A 20,923-nucleotide genomic window follows, 5' to 3' on the forward strand; every position below is an offset into this window, starting at 1 on the left:
CAGGAGGAGAGAACACATATATTTCCTCATCTCTGAAGAAAATGAAGCAGGGCCAGGCAAATACAGAGAGATGGGGCGCTACCTCGTAAATCTAAATAAATACAACCATTTTTCCTCAGTGGCCTTGGGTCATCAAGAAAAGGTTTACAGTGTGTAGTATATTTTAGAAAGAGTTTCATGAAAACCATTTAAAATTACAGAAAGTGGTTTTTTTTTTGATACACAGATCTTTTATTATGTATGAATCATGAGTTCATGTTCCTCTTTCAACTCAAATGCTTTAGCGGAAGTTGCCTATAATGCATAAAAATCTTCACTTGTTTCATACCTCATTCCCTAGAGCAACATTCCCTGTGTCTGTGGGTATCGCTATGTGGTCTGGTTGTTTCTTAATGAGGAGGGGGGTGAGACGTGGCGGTTTTGGGGGGTTTCTAATACCATAACCATTGCTTTCTTTTTTCAGGAACTGTATCCAAATCCTTGCTTCACTTTGCTCAACAGAAGTGAGGTGCTTGGTTTGTGTTTTAGTCTTCTCTTCTTTGGATGCCGCTGGTCATGCCACAGATAATAAAGAATACAACTCTTCAAAAGTCTTGAGATTTATAGATGGCACAACACTTCCTATATCCCATTCCATCCTCTGGAAGAAGTAGACCATGGTGCTCTCTATCAGTAAGCCACTCAAGATGGCCAAAAGGAGAGCTTTCCGTTGATCTTCAGGGTCACTCTAATTGCCTGAACATTTGATGTAAGGACAAATACTGTAATGAGTCTGAGGCACAGGAGTGTGTCATCATGTTCCCAAATGACAGCTGGAAGCAGCAAGAGTTTTCCATAGCTAGATCATAATAACGTTTTCAACAGCAAAATGAAGTTGAGTTTCTTTTTTTTCCTGCTGTCATCGGTCATTCTACTCACAGGAAAGTAAAACATGCCCACAAAAAAGCGCAGTTTGTTCTAGAGAAGCAATTACAAACATGCTGGAGACATCCCACTCCTTGGTATATCTGATTAGGTCATCAGGGTCAGTGTTCCGGTTTGAACCTTAAAGCCGCCACCACCTCAGGAATGCTACACAAAGCAAACAAAATGTGCAGAGTTGTCCCTGACTGTTTATTTTAGTACTGAAAAGAAGATGCCTGCAAGGCCTTGGCTTTGCATAAAATCGCATTAATCAAGATGATAACAGGATCATACCTGATATGTCTGTCTACAGGCTTTAAGGCAGGATTTGCGGACGGTTATCTTCAGCACTCCAAGGTTAACGGGGCGTACAATTCCTCGGCCCCCTGGTCACATCAGATGCACCTGTCCTGGCAGGCAGCCAAGGCAGTCGTGGGAGTAGCTACCACCCCCTCCATGTCCCGCTCGGCCAGCCGTAGCCCGCCCCACCCACTGGTGCCCACTTCCGAGCTACTACAGCTGAGCCCGAAATTCCAGAAAGTGTTTTCCTGGTTAAAGGACGTGGGTCCCCTCAGAGCTATAGATTCCACTATGCGTCATGCCCCAAATTTGGGTAAGGGCCAGATAAATATGAACACATGGGATGTTGTCGCTTATACTGATATCTTGGGTTTCTGTGCTTTATTTTTCACAGAAGCCACAGATTTCAAGACTTAGGGTTATAAAAAGGATTCCAGTCGCTGATAGTTTAAGAGGTATTAAACCCTTTATGTTCATTTAAAAAAGAATAATACAACGGCAAAGTCAACTTCTTGAGGGCAGGGACTCATTTGTGAGGCTCAGGATCTGCTGCACGATTCCTGCTGAGCGGGTGGTGGTCAGTAACAGACACACACCTTATTTCAAGTTCTTATAAATTCTCATGTCAAGAGTGGCATCTGTCGTTGAAACCCTCATGGTCAATGGTCATTCGGCTGCAGTTAATAAAGGTCACTGAGCATCCTTTACCACTTATATTCAGAGTTAAGAGGGAATGTCTGGTAATTTCTAATCTTGTTCTCTGCTCTTTCTATTTAACCACATAAAAAAATGTCAGGCTATGTGCTTCCTTTTGGGGTGGGCAGAAAAAAGTCTGTTATCAAGATTTTTTTAAAGTAATAGTCAAATGGAGCTATCTGGACTTTTCGCTTCCTTGATTTACTTCTAATTGTATTTCGCTCACATTGCACTGCGCTCGTTTGTACCACAAATATTTATTGCACGCCGACTATGTGTCAAGCTAAATGCAACAGGCAAACTCCTTGACCTCGTGAAAACCATGTTGGTCACTTTTTGGCGGGACACAGCGTGGTGACATGGAAGCATGGACCACTTAGGGAGGACACAGGAAGAGCTCCTTCAGGACTTGGGAGTATCAGGAAGGCTTCCTGAAGAAAAAGACATCGAGGATGGGGGTATTTTGTCCCCACAAGGTGAGAACAGAAAAAGGAAGTGGTTTCTAGGCGGAGGACAGAGCATATAGGGACAAATGTCTATGGACAATGTGAAGACCAGGTATAGCCTAATGAGAGGAAATGGCTGGAGAGGAGAGAAAAAGGGGTGAATGAATGTCAGGAGTTGAGGTTGGAAAGGTAAGCAAGGCCCTCATGTTAACCAGCCCTTCTATCATAGGACACTAGGAAGTCATTACAAGGTTTTCCATCAGAGGGGTAGCGCGACCAGATGTTAATTTTAGAAACACAACTCCAACTACAGTGTGAAAGACGTATTAACAAGAAGGGGAGCAAAACAAGAGAACAGTAAGAGGGGGGATAGATGCAGAAATATCAACTGGGAATGCTGGCCTGGAGGAAGCTGTGAGCATATGGTGTGGACAGAAACAGAAATTCAGGAGATATTTAAGAGGTAGGTTTTTGGATATGGAAGATGAGAAAGGGGGAGAAGTCAGGATAATATTCTGATTACTGGTTGTGAAAAGAGCCAGTCATTCATTCACAAGGCCCGCATGTCACACATTTCTATTTATATGAAATGTTCAGAACAGGCAAATAGAAAATAGATGAGTGGTTGCCTGGGGCTGGAGGGAGGGGATGGGGGATGACTGCTAATGGGTCTGGAGTTTCTTTTTGGGGTGATGGAAATGTTCTAAAATTGATTATGGTGATGGTTGCACAACTCTGAATATAATGAAAACCATTTAATTGTATATTTTGGGTGTGTGAATTGTATGGTATGTGATGTATCTCAACAAAGCTGTGTGTGTGTGTGAGTGTGTGTGGATGGATGTCTGTGCACATCCATGTGCAGTGTGTGAAACAAACACTAGCCAGTTTGGGATCTGAATGTGGAGAGAGATCTAGCCAGAGGTAAAGATTTGGGAATCAGTAGTAACTGAAGAAATGAGAGGAGAAGAGAGTCCAAGATTGAACATGAGGCAACACCAAGGTGGAGAGGAGCCTTCCAAAGATACTGGAGAGAAACCCCCAGAGAGAGGGGAGGACTAAGAGGCTGTTTGACTTGGAAGTCAAGCAGGAGCTCCATTTTCTGCCAAGAAGTGGGGGAAAATTCCAACAGATGGGAAGCACTCTCTGGGGGCAGAGAATCCTTGCTCTCTCCCTTTGGCAGTGGGAGTGGAAGAGGGAATAAGCATTATAGAGGGAAGGACCAGCAGGTGCAAAGGACTAAGGAACGTGAGAGAAAGGCCCTGTCTGGCAGGGTTTCAGGCAGTTAGTGGTGGGTCGTGGATATGGGGGCTGGAGAGGGGGCCGAAGAGCAGTCCCAGGGCCAATGGGGAGGGCCTCTGCATTGTCTGGACTTCCTGCTGAAGGAACTGCTGAGCTCTCAGAGGAATCATCAAGGGAGGAACCCACTCACAAGATGGTCTAGAGAAACACTCTGGTAGGGGCTGGAGACGCCATGATAGGAAGTTTGGAATATCCTAGGTGAGGAATGATGATGGTCTGAAGTAGAGTGCTGCCTGTGGGTCAGAGGCAGGGCATGAATAGGAGTGAGCCTTGGCCAGGAGAAGCCATGCTTTAGGGGACAGATTGGATGTCAGGAATGAGAGAGAGGGCAAGGTCCAGGATGACTCCCAGGTTCTTGGTCCGGGTCCCACCAGTGGATGACGGCGGCATTCACGGAGAGGAAGGGCAGGCTTGCACACAGGGAGTAAGCTGCAGAGTCAGAAGACCTGAGTGTAGCTAATAAGCCTGGCAGCTCTGGAGTGCTTATTGGGTCTGAGTCCTGACTAGTGAGAGGACACCACCTTAAGGGCTATTCATAGGATTAGATGTCATCATAGTGTGCATGAACACCCCTTCCTCTAGGCCTGGAATTTAAAAGGTGCTCAAGTAAATGTCTCCTTCTTCATCTTTCCCTTCCTTCTTTTCCTTAAACTCTCCCTTTGACCTGAGTCCCTCTCCTGTTACGATGTATTTCTCTTTCTGGGTTGGTATTTGCATCTTAGCTCTATTAATGCACCAGCAGAGAAGACTGCTGGAGGACAGGGGGTTTACAGGACTGTGGGGGAGGCTTGGACCAGGAGGAAGAGGGGTGTTAGTGGATGCTATGGCTCCCATCTGATAGTAAGAGTGAGCCACTTACATGTAGCAGATAATAGTATGTGGAGTCCTCAGGGTTATTTAATGTTTTGGGTTTCCGGGGCCGTCTTGGGGGTCTCAATATTTTTGGTTCTTCTTCTTTAGAGATACCTACAAGAAAGGTGATCATAAACAAGTATTCAATTACAAAGACTACTATCAAGCAAGGTCTTCCTTTTGGGGGTAAATAAGAAATTATATACATACAACAGGGGTTCAAGATGGGAGAAAGAGGAAAGACCTTTGGCCCCCCAACCAGCCCTTATCATATTCCTCATCACACGTTCCTTCTGATTGTTTGGTGGTCTGGGGCTTTGAGAGATAAGGGAAAGAAAAGCAGGGCAAGAAAAGAAATGCATAGTTTGGTAATGTGGAATAGCATACAGAAGTTCAGAGGATGATGGGGAGAGGAGTCAAAGCTACCAGAAAATCCTTAAAAAGGGGTATTATGGGGCGCCTGGGTGGCTCAGTTGGTTAAGCGACTGCCTTCGGCTCAGGTCATGATCCTGGAGTCCCGGGATCGAGTCCCGCATCAGGCTCCCTGCTCGGCAGGGAGTCTGCTTCTCCCTCTGACCTTCCTCCTTCTCATGCTCTCTGTCTCTCATTCTCTCTCTCTCAAATACATAAAAAAAAAAAAAAAAAGGGGTATTATGCCAAACATTTAAAGAAGAGTTAATACCTATTCTTCTCAAACTATTCCAAAACATAGAAAAGGAAGGAAAACTTCCACATTCATTCTATGAGGCCAGCATTACCCTGATAGCAAAACCAGATAAAGACATCACAAGTAAAAAGAACTACAGGCCAGTATCTCTGATGAACATAGATGCAAAAATACTCAACAAAATACTAGCAAACAGAATCCAACAATACATTTAAAAAATCATTCACCAAGATCAACCCAAGTATTTATTCCTGGGTTGCAAAGGTGGTTCAATATTCACAAATCAATCAACAAGATACATCACATTAATAAAAGAAAGGATAAGAGCCATATGATCATTTCAATAGATACAGAAAGAACATTTGACAAAGTATAACATGTATTCATGATAAAAACCCTCAACAAAGTAGGTTTAGAGGGACATACCTCAACATAATAAAGGCCATTTATGAAAAACCCACAGCTAACATCATCCTCAATGGGGGAAAAACTGAGAGCTTTTCCCCTAAGGTCAGGAACAAGAGAGGGATGTCCACTGTCACCACTCTTACTCAGCATAGCAATGGAAGTCCTAGCCTCAGCAATCAGACAACAAAAAGAAATAGAAGGCATCCAAATTGGCAAGGAAGAAGTAAAACCTTCATTACTTGCAGGTGACATGATACTCTATATAGAAAACCTGAAAGACTCCACCAAAAACTAGAACTGAAAAATGATTTCAGTAAAGTCACAGGATACAAAATTAATGTACAGAAATCTATACACCAATAATGAAGCAGCAGAAAGGGAAATTAATAGGTATCAATCCCATGTACAACTGCACCAAAAACAATAAGATACCTAAGAATAAACCTAACCAAAGAGGTAAAAGACTTGTACTTCAGAAATTATGAAACACTGATGAAAGAAATTGAAGATGGCACAAAGAAATGAAAGACACAGATGACTCACGGATGGAAGAACAAATACTGTTAAAATGTCTATACTACCCAAAGCAATGTACATGTTTAATGCAATTCCTATCAAATTACCAATAGCACTTTTCACAGAACTAGAACAAACAATCCTAAAATTTGTATGGAACCACAAAAGACCCTGAACAGCCAAAGCAACATTGAAAAAGAAAAGCAAAGCTGGAGGCATCACAATTCTGGCCTTTATGTTATATTACAAAGCTGTCGTAATCAAAACAGTATGGTATGGGCACAAAAATAGACACACAGATCAATGGAACAGAATAGAAAACCTAGAAATGGGGGCGCCTGGGTGGCTCAGTTGGTTAAGCGACTGCCTTCGGCTCAGGTCATGATCCTGGAGTCCCGGGATCGAGTCCCGCATCGGGCTCCCTGCTCGGTGGGGAGTCTGCTTCTCCCTCTGACCCTCCTCCCTCTCATGCTCTCTGTCTCTCATTCTCTCTGTCTCAAATAAATAAATAAAATCTTTGAAAACCTAGAAATGTAGGGGGAAGGAAAGATGGCGGAGGAGTAGGGGACCCTATTTCAACTGGTCCCCGGAATTGAGCTGGATATCTACCAGACCACTCTGAGCACCCACGAAACCAGCCTGAGATGTAAGAAGATCTGGATCTCTACAAACAGAATATCGTAGGCAGTTGGTTTTGAGGTACGAAGCAGAGAGCCCTGATTCTGAGGGCAGATATCGGAGGATAAATGGCAGCGGGAGGGTGCCTGGACGTGGGGATCCTACAACGCCGGTGAGCGACAGCCTTGTGTGCTGCGGACGGGGCACAGACTTGCAGACTGGTAGCGGCAGGGAAAGGACTCTAGGGCAGCCCCCGGGGCAGAAACCCGGAGCGGTGGGGTCGCGCACATGAACTGGGAGCGGCTGGCAGTTTTAGAAGCACAAAGGGCAGAGACATGCTCCGACCTGGAGGCAGGACTGGGGGCGCTGCGGAGGGGCGCACAACCCAGGATGCTGCGGTTTATAGCAGCACGGACAGAAACGGAGACGGTGTGGCCTGGAGAGCTCATTGAAGAACAGACTGTGGTCTCTCTGCTTTGAGGCAGAGGGTTGGAAATGGTCTCTTCTGCTCTGACTCACGGAAGAGATGCAGAAAGCCGCCAGGGAAAGCCGCCAGAGAACAAAAGCCCCCAAAACTGATTCCTGCTGAGCCCATCCCCTGCCACAGGGGGGCAGGGCAACTCCGCCCAAACAGGGTTGCCTGAGTAACAACACGACAGGCCCCTCCTGCCGAAGACAGGCTGGGAAAACAAGAGGCCAGCAACCCTAAGGTCCCAAGAAAACAGGTGCATCTTGCTTGGTTTCTGGTCAATAATTTGGACTCTATACATTCCTTCAACCACCCATCAACAGAATGACTAGGAGGAGGAACCCCCAAAATAGAAAAGACTCAGAGATTATGACTTATGCTGCAGATTTACAAATGGGTGCAGATATAACCAAGATGTTGGAGATGGATTTCAGGCTAGCAATTGTGAAGACAATGGCTAGAATGGAGAAATCAATTAATGGCAACATAGAGTCTCTAAGGGCAGAAATGAAAGCTGAATTGGCAGAACTTAAAAATCCTATCAGTGAGATCCAATCTAATCTAGATAATCTAACAGCTAGGGTAACTGAGGCAGAAGAACAAATAAGCGACCTGGAAGACAATATAATAGATAAAAAGGGAAAAGAGGAGGCCAGGGAAAAACAATTCAGAATCCATGAAAATAGAATCAGAGAAATAAGTGACACCATGAAGTGTTCCAATGTCAGAATAATTGGAATCCCCGAGAGAGTGGAGAGAGAGAGAGAGGACTAGAAGATGTATTTGAGCAAATCGTAGCTGAGAACTTCCCTAATATGGGGAAGGAAACAAACATTCGCGACCTAGAGGCAGAGAGGACCCCTCCCAAGATCAAGGAAAACAGGCCAACACCCCAGCATGTAATAGTAAATCTTGCAAATCTTAGAACCAAGGAAACGATCTTAAGGGCAGTTAGGGGAAGAGATTCCGTACGTACAGAGGGAGGAACATCAGAATAACGTCAGACATATCCACAGAGACCTGGCAAGCCAGAAAGGCCTGGCAAGACATATTCAGGGTACTAAACATGCAGCCAAGCATACTTTATCTGGCAAGGCTTTCATTTAGAATGGATGGAGAGATGCAGAGCTTCCATGACTGGCAGAAACTGAAAGAATATGTGACCACTAAGCCGGCCCTGCAAGAAATATTAAGGGGGGTTCTATAAAAGGAGAAAGACCCCAAGAGTGATCTACAACAGAAATTTACAGGAACAATCTATAAAAACAACGTCTTCACAGGCAACATGATGACAATTAATTCATATCTTTCAATAATCACTCTCAACGTGAATGGCCTAAATGCTCCCATAAAACGGCACAGGGTTACAGATTGGATAAAAAGACAGGACCCATCCATATGCTGCCTAAAAGAGAGTCATTTTGAACCTAAAGATACATCCAGACTGAAAGTGAAGGGATGGAGATCCATCTTCCATGCCAGCGGACCTCAAAAGAAAGCTGGGGTAGCAATTCTTATATCAGACAAATTAGATTTTAAACTAAAGTCTGTAATTAGAGACACAGAAGGACACTCTATCATTCTTAAAGGGTCTATCCAACAAGAAGATCTAACAATTGTAAATATCTATGCCCCCAACATGGGAGTAGCCAACTATATAAGCCAACTGTTAACCAAAATAAAGTCATATTGATAACAATACGTTAATTGTAGAAGACCTCATTACTCCACTCTCAGCAATGGACAGATCATCTAAGCAGAAAATCAACAAGGAAACAAGAGCTTTGAATGATACATTGGACCAGATGGACCTCATAGATATTTACAGAACATTCCACCCTAAAACAACAGAATACTCATTCTTCTTGAGCACAGATGGAACTTTCTCCAGAATAGACCACATACTGGGTCACAAATCAGGTCTCAACCGATACCAAAAGATTGAGATTATTCCCTGCATATTCTCAGACCTTAATGCTTTAAAACTGGAACTCAATCGCAAGAAAAATTTGGCAGAAATTCAAACACTTGGAAGCTAAAGACCACTCTGCTCAAGAATTTTTGGGTCAACCAGGAAATCCAAGAAGAACTTAAATAATTCATGGAAATCAATGAGAACGAAAACACATCAGTCCAAAACCTATGGGATACTGCAAAGGCGGTCCTGAGGGGGAAATACATAGCCATCCAAGCCTCACTCAAAAAAATAGAAAAATCCCGAATTCACCAACTAACTCTACACCTTAAAGAACTAGAGAAAAAGGAACAAACGACGCCTAAGCCACGCGCTAGAAGAGAAATAATTAAAATTAAAGCAGAGATCAATGAATTAGAAACCAGATGCACAGTGGATCAGATCAATGAAACTAGAAGTTGGTTCTTTGAAAGAATTAATAAGATCGATAAACCACTGCCAGACTTATCCAAAAGAAAAGAGAAAGGACCCAAATTAATAAAATTATGAATGAAAGGTGAGAGATCACAACTAACACCAAGGAAATAGAAACAATATTAGAAATTATTATCAACAACTATATGCCAATAAACTGAGCAATCTGGATGAAATGGAGGCCTTCCTGGAAACCTATAAGCTGCCAAGACTGAAACAGGAAGAAATTGACAACCTGAATAGGCCAATAACCAGTAACGAGATTGAAGCAGTGATCCAAAACCTCCCAAAAAACAGGAGTCCAGGGCCTGATGGATTCCCTGGGGAATTCTACCAAACGTTCAACGAAGAAATAATACCTATTCTACTGAAGCTGTTTCAAAAAATAGAAACAGAAGGAAAACTTCCAAACTCATTCTATGAGGCCAGCATTACCTTAATCCCCAAACCAGGCAAAGACCCCATCAAAAAGGAGAATTTCAGACCCATATCCCTGATGAATATGGATTCCAAAATCCTCAACAAAATCCTAGCTAATAGGATCTAACAATACATTAAAAGGATCATCCACCACGACCAAGTGGGATTTATCCCCGGGATGCAAGGGTGGTTCAACATCCGCAAATCAATCAATGTGATAGAACACATTAAATAGAGGAGGGAGAAGAACCATATGGTCCTCTCAATTGATGCAGAAAAAGCATTTGACAAAATACAACATCCTTTCCTGATTAAAACTCTTCAGAGTATAGGGATAGAGGGAACATTCCTCAAGTTCATAAAATCCATCTATGAAAAACCCACAGCGAATATCATCCTCAATGGGAAAAAGCTGAGAGCCTTTCCCTTTAGATCAGGAACACATCAAGGATGCCCACTCTCGCCACTATTGTTCAACATAGTACTACAAGTCCTAGCAACAGCAATCAGACAACAAAAAGAAATAAAAGGTATTCAAATTGGCAAAGAAGAAGTCAAACTCTCTCTTTTTGCAGACGACATGATACTTTATGTGGAAAACCCAAAAGACTCCACCCCCAAATTACTAGAACTCATCCAGCAATTCAGTAATGTGGCAGGATACAAAATCAATGCACAGAAATCAGTTGCTTTCTTATACACTAACAACGCAACTGTAGAAAGAGAAATTAGAGAACCGATTCCATTTATAATAGCACCAAAAACCATAAGATACCTCAAAATAAATCTAACCAAAGAGGTAAAGGATCTATACTCTAGGAACTACAAAACACTCATGAAAGAAATTGAACAAGACACAAAAAGATGGAAAAATATTCCATGCTCATGGATCGGAAGAGCATTGTTAAAATGTCTATGCTACCCAGAGCAATCTATTCCTTCAACGCCATCCCTATCAAAATTCCAATGACATTTTTCAAAGTGCTGGAACAAACAATCCTAAAATTTGTATGGAATCAGAAAAGACCCCGAATCGCCAAGGAAATGTTGAAAAAGAGAAACAAAGCTGGGGGCATCACGTTGCCCGATTTCAAGCTATATTACAAAGCTGTGATCACCAAGACAGCATGGTACTGGCACAAAAACAGACATATAGACCAATGGAACAGAATAGAGAACCCAGATATGGACCCTCAACTCTATGGTCAAATAATCTTCGACAAAGCAGGAAAAAACATGCAATGGAAAAAAGACAGTCTCTTCAATAAATGGTGCTGGGAAAATTGGACAGCCACATGCAGAAGAATGAAACTCAAACATTCTCTAACACCATTCACAAAGATAAACTCAAAGTGGATGAAAGACCTCAGTGTGAGACAGGAATCCATCAAAATCCTAGAGGAGAACATAGGCAGTAACCTCTTTGACATCGCCCACAGCAACTTCTTTCAAGATACTTCTCCAAAAACTAGTGAAACAAAAGCAAAAATGAACTTTTGGGACTTCATCAAGATAAAAAGCTTCTGCACAGCAAAGGAAACAGTCAACAAAACAAAGAAGCAACCCACAGAATGGGAGAAGATATTTGCAAATGACACTACAGATAAAGGGCTGGTATCCAAGATCTATAAAGAACTTCTCAAACTCAACACCCAAAAAACAAATAATCAAGTCAAAAAGTGGGCAGAAGATATGAAAAGACACTTCTCTGAAGAAGACATACAAATGGCTAACAAACACATGAAAAAGTATTCATCTTCATTAGCCATCAGGGAAATCCAAATCAAAACCACACTGAGATACCACCTTACACCAGTTAGAATGGCAAAAATGGACAGGGAGACAAACAACAAATGTTGGAGAGGTTGTGGAGAAAGGGGAACCCTCTTACATTGTTGGTGGGAATGCAAGTTGGTACAGCCACTTTGGAAAACAGTGTGGAGGTACTTCAAACAACTAAAAATAGAACTACCCTATGACCCAGCAATTGCACTACTGGGTATTTACCCCAAAGACACAGATGTAGTGAAAAGAAGGGCCATATGCACCCCAGTGTTCATAGCAGCAATGTCCGCAATAGCCAAACTGTGGAAAGAGCTGAGATGCCCTTCAACAGATGAATGGATAAAGAAGATGGGGTCCATATATACAATGGAATATTACTCAGCCATCAGAAAGGATGAATACCCAACTTTTACATCAACATGGATGGGCCTGGAGGAGATTATGCTAAGTGAAATAAGTCAAGCAGAGAAAGTCAATTATCATATGGTTTCACTTATTTGTGGAACATAAGGAATAGCATGGAGGACATTAGGAAAAGGAAGGGAAAAATGAGGGAAGGGCGGAATTGGAGGGAGAGATGAACCATGAGAGACCATGGATTCTGAGAAACAAACAGGGTTTTAGAGGGGAGGGGGGAGGGGGGATTGGTTAGCCCAGTGATGGGTATTAAGGAGGGCACGTACTGCATGGAGCACTGGGTGCTATACGAAAACAGTGGATTGTGGATCACCACATCAAAAACTAATGATGTATTGTATGGTGAGTAACAGAACATAATAAAATTAAAAAAAAAAAAAGAAGAAAACCTAGAAATGAACCCACAATTATATGATCAATTAATCTTTAACAAAGCAGTCTCTTCAACAAATGATGTTGGGGAAACAGGACAGCTACATGCAAAAGAATGAAACTGGACTACTTTCTTACACCGTACACAAAAATAAATTCAAAATGGATTAAAGACCCAAACATGAGATGGGAAACCATTAAAATCCTAGAGAAAAACATAGGTAGTAACTTCTTTGACATCAACCATAGCAACTTCCTTTTAGTAAGTCTCCTGAACCACGGGAAATAAAAACAAAAATGAACTATTGAGACAACATGAAAATAAAAAAGTTTCTGTACAGGAAAGGAAACAATCAACAAACCTAAAAGGCAACCTACAGAATGGGAGAAGATATTTGCAAATGACATATCGGATAAAGATATAGTATCCAAAATATATAAAGAACTTAAAAAACTCAACACCCCCAAAATGAATAACCCAATTAAAAAATGGGCAGAAGACATGAATAGATATTTTTCCCAAGAAGACATAAATGGTCAACAAACACATGAAAAGATACTCAACATCACTCACCACGAGGGAAATGCAAATGAAAACTACAGTGAGATATCACCTCACACTTGTCAGAATGGCTAAAAACAACAGCACAAGCAACAACAGGTGTTGGTGAGGATGTGCAGAAAGCGGAACCCTCTTGCACTGTTAGTAGGATGCAAACTGGTGCAGCCACTCTGGAAAACAGTATAGAGTTTCCTCAAAAAAGTTAAAAATGGAACTACCCTACAATCTAGCAATGGCACTACTGGGTATTTACCCAAAGGATACAAAAATACTAAGTCAAAGGGATACATGCACCTCCATGTTGATAGCAGCATTATCTACAATAGCCCAAGTTATGCAAACAGCAAAGTGTCCATCAATAGATGAATGGATAAAGAAGATGTGGGGTGTGTGTGTGTTTGTGTGTGTGTGTGTGTGTGTGTGTGTAGGAATATTAGCCATAAAAAAGAATGAAATCTTCACATTTGTAATGATATGAATGGAGCTAGAGTGTACAATGCTAAGCAAAGTAAGTCAGTCAGACAAATACCATATGATTTCACTCATACATGAAATTTAAGAAACAAAACAAATGAGCAAAGGGAAAAAAAAGAGAGAGAGGTAAACCAAGAAATGGATTCTTAACTATAAAAGAACTGATGGTTATCAGAGGGGACGTGGGGAGGGATGGGTGAAATAGGTGATGGGGATTAAGGAGGGTACCTGTTGTGATGAGCACCAGGTGTTGTAGGAAGTGTTGAATCACTATATTGTACACCTGAAACTACTACTACACTGTATGTTAAGCTAAGTGGAATTTAAATAAAAACTTAAAAAAAAGGGTAATATGCTCACAGAATTTTGCTGTGATTCCCCCAACCACCAGCCTTACACAGTGACCCATCCATCCAAGCCGTGCACAATCTCTACTTCAAGGACCATCTCCTATGTTATGCCCAAAGAAGAACACTGCTTTTTCATTTACAGGGTTGCCTCCCTTCTAAATGTAGAACCTCAAGCTATTAGAATCTTCAGACCTGACTTTAAAAACCTTCACCAAGAAAACATAAAGTTTGTCATCTTTTTCTGCTCTTTTTTTTTGTCACTATAGCCAAGTTCTCAAAGCTGTAGCAACATCATTAGAGCTTCTGAATGCTCTGCATACTTGGTTGTTAGTGCTCGTCACAAGGGCTTTACTTTTACAGAGCTAAGGGGCCTCTCATCAAGTATTTCTGTCTGTTTGTCATGATTCCTGACCACTGCATCCCCTGACTGAATTTGTGCAGAAATATCTGTTCAATGGATACATCAGGATCAGGGTGGGTGTAGGGTATGGGTGCTTATTGGAGAATGACTTACATTCAACTTATATCTGAGCATACATTTGTTGGCTGGACTTTAAAGGCAGTAATAGATCATGATTTTGTATAATAAAGGGGAAGGGATGATTCCTCATCTAGATGTAGAAATACACAGAGAAACTGAATTTCTCCCAACCGTACTAACCAAATCAAGTCAAATAGAATCAATCAGTGAATATTTCTACTATGTGTAAACAACCATGACTGGTAGTGCAAACCAGTTTCAACCAGGATAGAGACTTGAAGATGTCTAACTTCCTAGTCTCATGCCCAATCCACTACCTGAACACACTTATCACAACGGCATTCATATTCTCACATAATCTAGCTCATTCATTTCAAAGTCTATGGGAAACTGTTGGATGACAAAGATAGATCAGCTAGCTGGGAGTACTTTTTAGAGGTGCAATGCATGGAACAATCAGAGAAAACCACAGCAATCATACATTCTTTTTTGAATAAGACCAAAGAAAATGAGATCTTTGTTAAGGAGACCCTGTTAATAGAGATTAGTGATAGACAGGAAGAGTGAAAGCACTTTTCCAACCAATCTCTGGAGATTCATCTTCTGTTCTCTCTCTCTGTTCCTCTCCACTGGAATAGGCAGAGGAGTGGAGGGATCCAAGTATCTGAGCCCTATTGGATCCTGTCCTAGACTGTCAAAAGCACGAGGAAAGATGGTGAAAGCTGGATTCTTGCCACCACCACAAATAGTGGTCTTTTAGTTTTTTCTTTCTCCTTGCTAATCGTCTCTCTCAGTGTTTATTACACATTTCTATGGCTCTTGCAAAGTCTTATTTTAAAATGTATTGGTTATATCCACTTATATTATTCATTTGAATCTGAATGGCAAGAAACATAAGCATATAGTGAAGTTATTATGTTTTTAGAAGCATGAAACTGCCCTGGGACTAAGTTGTAACTTGACTTTATTTATTTATTTTTAAAAGATTTTATTTATTTATTTATTTGAGAGTCAGAGAGAGATATATAGAGAGAGCACGAGCAGGGGCAGCAGCAGAGGGAGAGAGAAGCAGGCTCCCCGCTGAGCAGGGAGCCCGATGCGGGACTCGATCCCAGGACTCTGGGATCATGACCTGAGCCAAAGGCAGACACTTAACCGACTGAGCCACCCAGGCGCTCTAACTTGACTTTAATGTTAAAGTCTGAATTAAAATATCAGAGAATGACTATTGTAACAGAAGTTAATTAAGTGGAAGGTGGCAAAGAATCTGAATAAAGGCCAGGAGAGCAGAAAACAAAACCAATTCTGACAATAAAGAGAGTCCTGCTCATCTCCACTCTGCCATCAAATGTTCCCCTGTTCAATCTCATTTCTATTACCCAGACTATTGAAACTGCCTTCTAGAAAGTCAAGGGTGACCACTTTATTGACAGATACAAAGGCCCTTTATCTGTCCCTCAATGGCTGACTTCATCATTTAACATTATTGACTACCCCTGACCTTCATGACTGAAGGTGAGATATCTGAGGGATTATCCCTTATCTTATTTATCTTTGTATTCCTGGCATTTAAGGACATGATGGACATATAGTCAGTACTTAATAAAATGTTGCTGGATGAGTAAATGATCCCTTTGCCTCCTGCACTGAATCATGCCCCTCTTCGTTCCTTGCATTTCCCAGAGTGTATTCTATACTGAATAGCTTCCTGATGCCCAGCTCAGGGTTGACGTTCTCACCCCACCAGAGCTCCTGCCCCAATTTCTTATGCACTATTCAGTACTTCCATCTCAAACTCCCAGGTTCAAATGAACTGGTGGTCACTTTTCTTCTCCATGTAGGATTCTGTATATCACAAGCTCCAGAGCATGGCAACTTTATTTCTGCCCCCATCCCAGGCTCAAAATATGGATATCACCTCTGCCTTATCCCTCTTGCTCATTTCCTATAAACAGACAATCATCAACTTCTGTCAATTTTTGGATAATGCTTTGAAACGTTTAATATTCACCCACCATTTCTTCCTGTCTACCATTGCTACCACTCTGGGCTAAACTGTTCATTTAATAATTATGGCAGGGCCTTCATCTGTTCTCCATGCTTCATCTCACAAATGAAAACCAGCTTTTTTTCCCCCCTTAAATATCATTTATTTATGAAGTTTCACTTTTCAAAAGTTTATGATGCCTTTTTTTTTTTGCTTCTTTGATTAAGCCTAAACTTCACCTAAATCCAGATTACTTACAATCTCAGCAGTTCCAGTTTTATTACCCACTTCCCCCCAAAATGAACTATCTCCCCTGGTCAGTCTACTTACCTCACCGGAACCCTGACACACCATGTTTATAGCCATCCCTTTGCTTATTCTCAGCCTCACTGAAATCTTAAGCATGCCTCCATGCCGTCTCCAGTACCAGCTTTTACATGAAGCTCTCACCGATTGCCCAGTGATCCCCCTCTCAAGGACACCAACAGTACTTACAGGCTGTACAGATCATTTGAAATGAGTTGTGCCCCCTCAAAATTCACATGTTGAAGACCTAACCCCCAGTACCTCAGAATATGACTGAAGAAAAGGCCTTTAAAGCGAGGTGACAAGGATGTGCCCTAATCCAATATGACCAGTGTCCTTATAAGAAGAGGAGGTTAGGACACAGACTCATACAGAAGGGTGACCACGTAAAGACACAGGGAGAAGTCAGCCATTTACAAGCCAAGGAGTTCAGCCTTAGAAGAAACCAACCTTGCCAACACCTTTATCTTGGATTTCTAGTCTCCAGAACTATGAGGAAATAAATTTCTGTTGTTTAAGCTACGTCTGGGGAACTTGGTTATGCAGCCCTAACCAAGCATATAAAATCTTACTACTTTTACCTGTGATTTTTTTATAGTGGAGCCATAGGTTTTTGAGTGGTATAGAGATCATGACTTACGTTTTGATGTCCTCCGGCCTTTTCACGGTTGTTTTGCATGTGGTAGGTGTTTGGAGATGCTAAGAGGTTAGATGGATTCCATTTTAGCTCAGAGACACAGTGGTGAGTGAATTTTGTTAACTGTATCACCAATGTCACTGTTTATAGGAAAATAAATTCCTGATGTTTTCAAGGTAAGTGTAAATAGAAGAACCAACAAAACTTTTGAAAGAGAACCCAGAGGACTTCAGGAACAACCTAGGGGTACAAATGTCTTAACCAAAATCCAGAATTCATAAAAAAGTAGACATATTTGGCTATTAAAAATAAAGATTTTCATATGGCAACAAAGTCAGAAGACACATGATGGATTTGGAAAACTATATTTACAATATGAATGACAGTCAAGGGATGGTATTTGTAATACTTAAAAGTGTTAGCAAATGACTATAAAAATACAGACCAGCAGAAAAAAGGGCAAAAGACTTAAATACGAAGTTCAAGATGAGCAAATCCAAAAAGTCAATAAGCATAGGAAGGCACCTGAGCTGGCTAGTAGACAAGGAATTATAGGTTAAAATAATGACAAAATATCATTTTACTTTAGGCACATTAGCAAAGATTAAGAAGAAGGATAACAGTACTGAACAGGATGTCAGAAAAAAGTATGTTCTCACAAATTGTTGACAGAAATGTCCATAGTTAGGGCTTTTGAGAAAGCTGTCTATCAAAACCAAACATATTTTTCAACTCAGTAACCCTGCCCTGGGAACTTATCCCACAAAACTAAAATCCTGGTATACCAGGGCATTTTCAAAGATGTTTACTGCAACATTTTTCATAGTGGCAAAAAATTGAAACAGCGAATATCTAGCAAGAGAGAAAAATTTACATAAGTCATTGTGACATACACATGAAATACTATATAGCCAGTAAAAAGAATGAGTTATAGGTATGCCAGCTGATGTGCAGGGACTCCTTTTAAGGAATTAAAGGGGAAAAGCAAGATGTATAAGTATTCATATTATGATCTTATTTATATAAAACAATGACAAAAATCTCTGTATGTGTATGTGTGCATAAGTGCATGTGTGCATATCTGCAAAAACCATGAAAGAATACATGCTTTATGATAAGGGTTCTCTTAAGGGGGGGTTGGGTAACAAGGAAGGAAACGGAAAAAAGGGAAAATAAAAAAACAATTTATGTAAAATTATAAATAGGCATGTGGATGTGTGTATATTATAGAGATAAAAAAGTCAAAATGCGTTGAATTTTCAGAATTCTGTTTAATTCTTGTATCTTACTGAATCTGCTCTAGGGTTAGTTCACTGACTTTTTTCCTTCACCAGGATAATGTGAAGCAGAGGGCTGAATGTTTCTAAAAGGTGTCTCACTTAAGATACTGCCATGCAAACTGGGCAGCCAATAAGTGAACATTATTGATGAATGTGTTCAACAGGGTCTGATTGCATTTAAATTAAATTTCCCCAGACTATTTTGTATTTTTGAAGAGCAAACTTTTCATGAGCTTATCAGCATACAAATATTCCAGAAAGGCAAGCTGATTTTGTCCTCTAAATTTTTGTTCTTTTGGGGGAGTACAAACACTATCTGCTAACGTCATTCTAACCCCTTAATTACAAAAGTGACATAAACATTCGTAACCCCAAATTATCAGCAGCATATCAATGTTGGCAGAGGCAAAATTAGGTTTGTGACTGTTTTGTGTGATGTGCATGATAAATATTAGCTTGTAAAGGTTATTGCTATGTTAAATAGCCAGAAAGTAAAATATTTATTTATATTGTAGTTCTGGTAATAATTTAGGTGTTTTAGTTTACCAGGAATGCACATTTCTTTGAATAATGAAAGGACAAACAGCTCAATATTTTTTTATTTGGAAGAAAGCTTAAAACTTATTGGCAATATTTGCTTTAGAAAACTGTATCTCTGTATTATTCTCATTTTGATGATAATTAACTATTTTACTTAAGTATACATTCAGAGTATAATTTGCATAAGGATCACATCTAAATCAGATACTAGCAGAACAGAAATGCACTTCTGTTATTGTAATTTTTTAAGAAATCAATTTTTTAGTTCTTTGTAAATTTCCATTTACTGCTGACAGTCTGTGAACTTTAAGCAATACAGTTGACCTATAGGAAATCTTAGAAGGGAGAAATAGTCATTGCTGCACATCAGAGGCATGATTCATGCACTCAGGGTTGCAACCTGCCTTCCAGAAGCTGCTGTTTCCACAGCCAGGCCAGCCAGTGTGGAAGAGACTGGATACAGTTCAGTCTCCATTGACCCCCTCTCCCTTGCACTGCGCACGCTCTGGAGACATTTTCATTTCTCATGGTTACCCTGGATTTGGCCATTTGTTTTACTCTGTGGTCTATCTGTGCTCTCTTAAGTCTACCTGAAGTGAAGGGTTGTAAGAGGAGGTGCTTCTGCTATTCTGAGTGTCCTTAACACTGGGGATGCCTTACCATTCCCTGGATCTGACTCACAGGCTTCCTCTGACCTTCTCAATAGGCAGTTACTGGCCTCCATCCCCATTTGGGACTGCTCAAGCAACTCCTTTGGCTCATTCTTTTCTACCAACCAAACACTGATGCCCCAGAACCAACTTAAACCTGTGCTTATTCTGTAGGGCATGGGCTTTTAAGCTTTTCGCCACTCCCTGATTTGGGCACATTGTACTAATTTCCAGAACCTTGAAAAATTGAGCATTTGGTTTTTAAATTGTGTTCCTAGGTTTAGGTAAGGTGCTGCCCCCCAAGCCTGCCCCTCATGTCTATTCTAGTTACGTCACAGGAGAAACAGAGGAGAATAAAGCCGCTCTTTTGTGGGGGGGACAAAGAGACATGCCCTCTAGATTATCATTTGTCTCTTGGACATGATCACTACATATCTGCCGTCGCTGGCTGGCATCCCTGTTGGGTTGAGGTCTTGGACTAGAGTCCTCAGAGGCTAGGTCTGTTCTAGTCATGGTTTTGGTTATGTCCTTACTCCTAGCTGTCTTACATGTTCATGCAGTCATCAAAGCAGGGCATCCTAGGAGAGGCATATGAGAATACATACGGTGATACAGATGGGATCTCGAGAATGTTTTCTTTGTGGGGGGGATGGTGGACTGTCATGCTGAACTAGGAGAACGTGTCCTGTGTGGGACTGTCCATGGGACTATGGAGCCAGTCAGACAACAAAACACATGCTTACTTGCCAGGAGAATGGTATTTAAAGCCCCCTCATTACATCTTGGTCGTTTTTTAAGAATATAAGATCTTAATCTATCTGAAAAATATCTGAGTAGATAGCCTGAGGGGAAACCGATGTTAATTTTTCCCAAAGAGCCCAATTTTAGAAAATTATTTCTTGACTGTTCATAGTCATTTTCTCAGGTTGGCCTTTGGAAAACACAGATTAGAAGAACATTATCTGATTTTAAACAGCAACGTTTAGTCGTTTCTTGCCCTCTACTCCTACTTTATAACATGCAGATTAGGTGGTTCCTATCAAGGTAAGGTGAAATAGGCTCATATTTTTAGTAAGCCATTATTCCTGACTAGAGC

General features: G+C 41.1%; 1 protein-coding gene and 1 pseudogene across 1 annotated transcript in view; both read right to left on the reverse strand.

Moving 5' to 3' along the window:
- The window catches only part of MYO3A (myosin IIIA), a 221,092-nt gene that overhangs the window by 12,326 nt on the left and 187,843 nt on the right, over positions 1 to 20,923 (reverse strand). The window contains exon 30 of the mRNA XM_035029490.1: positions 4,507 to 4,613. Within this exon, the coding sequence (XP_034885381.1) occupies positions 4,507 to 4,613 (107 nt within the window). The remainder of the gene's footprint in view (positions 1 to 4,506; positions 4,614 to 20,923) is intronic.
- Positions 585 to 2,223, reverse strand: LOC118026568 (annotated as a pseudogene).

Source organism: Mirounga leonina, unplaced genomic scaffold, assembly GCF_011800145.1.
Source record: "Mirounga leonina isolate KUSES-001 unplaced genomic scaffold, KU_Mleo_1.0 Mir_242, whole genome shotgun sequence".
Classification (NCBI taxonomy): Eukaryota; Metazoa; Chordata; class Mammalia; order Carnivora; family Phocidae; genus Mirounga; species Mirounga leonina.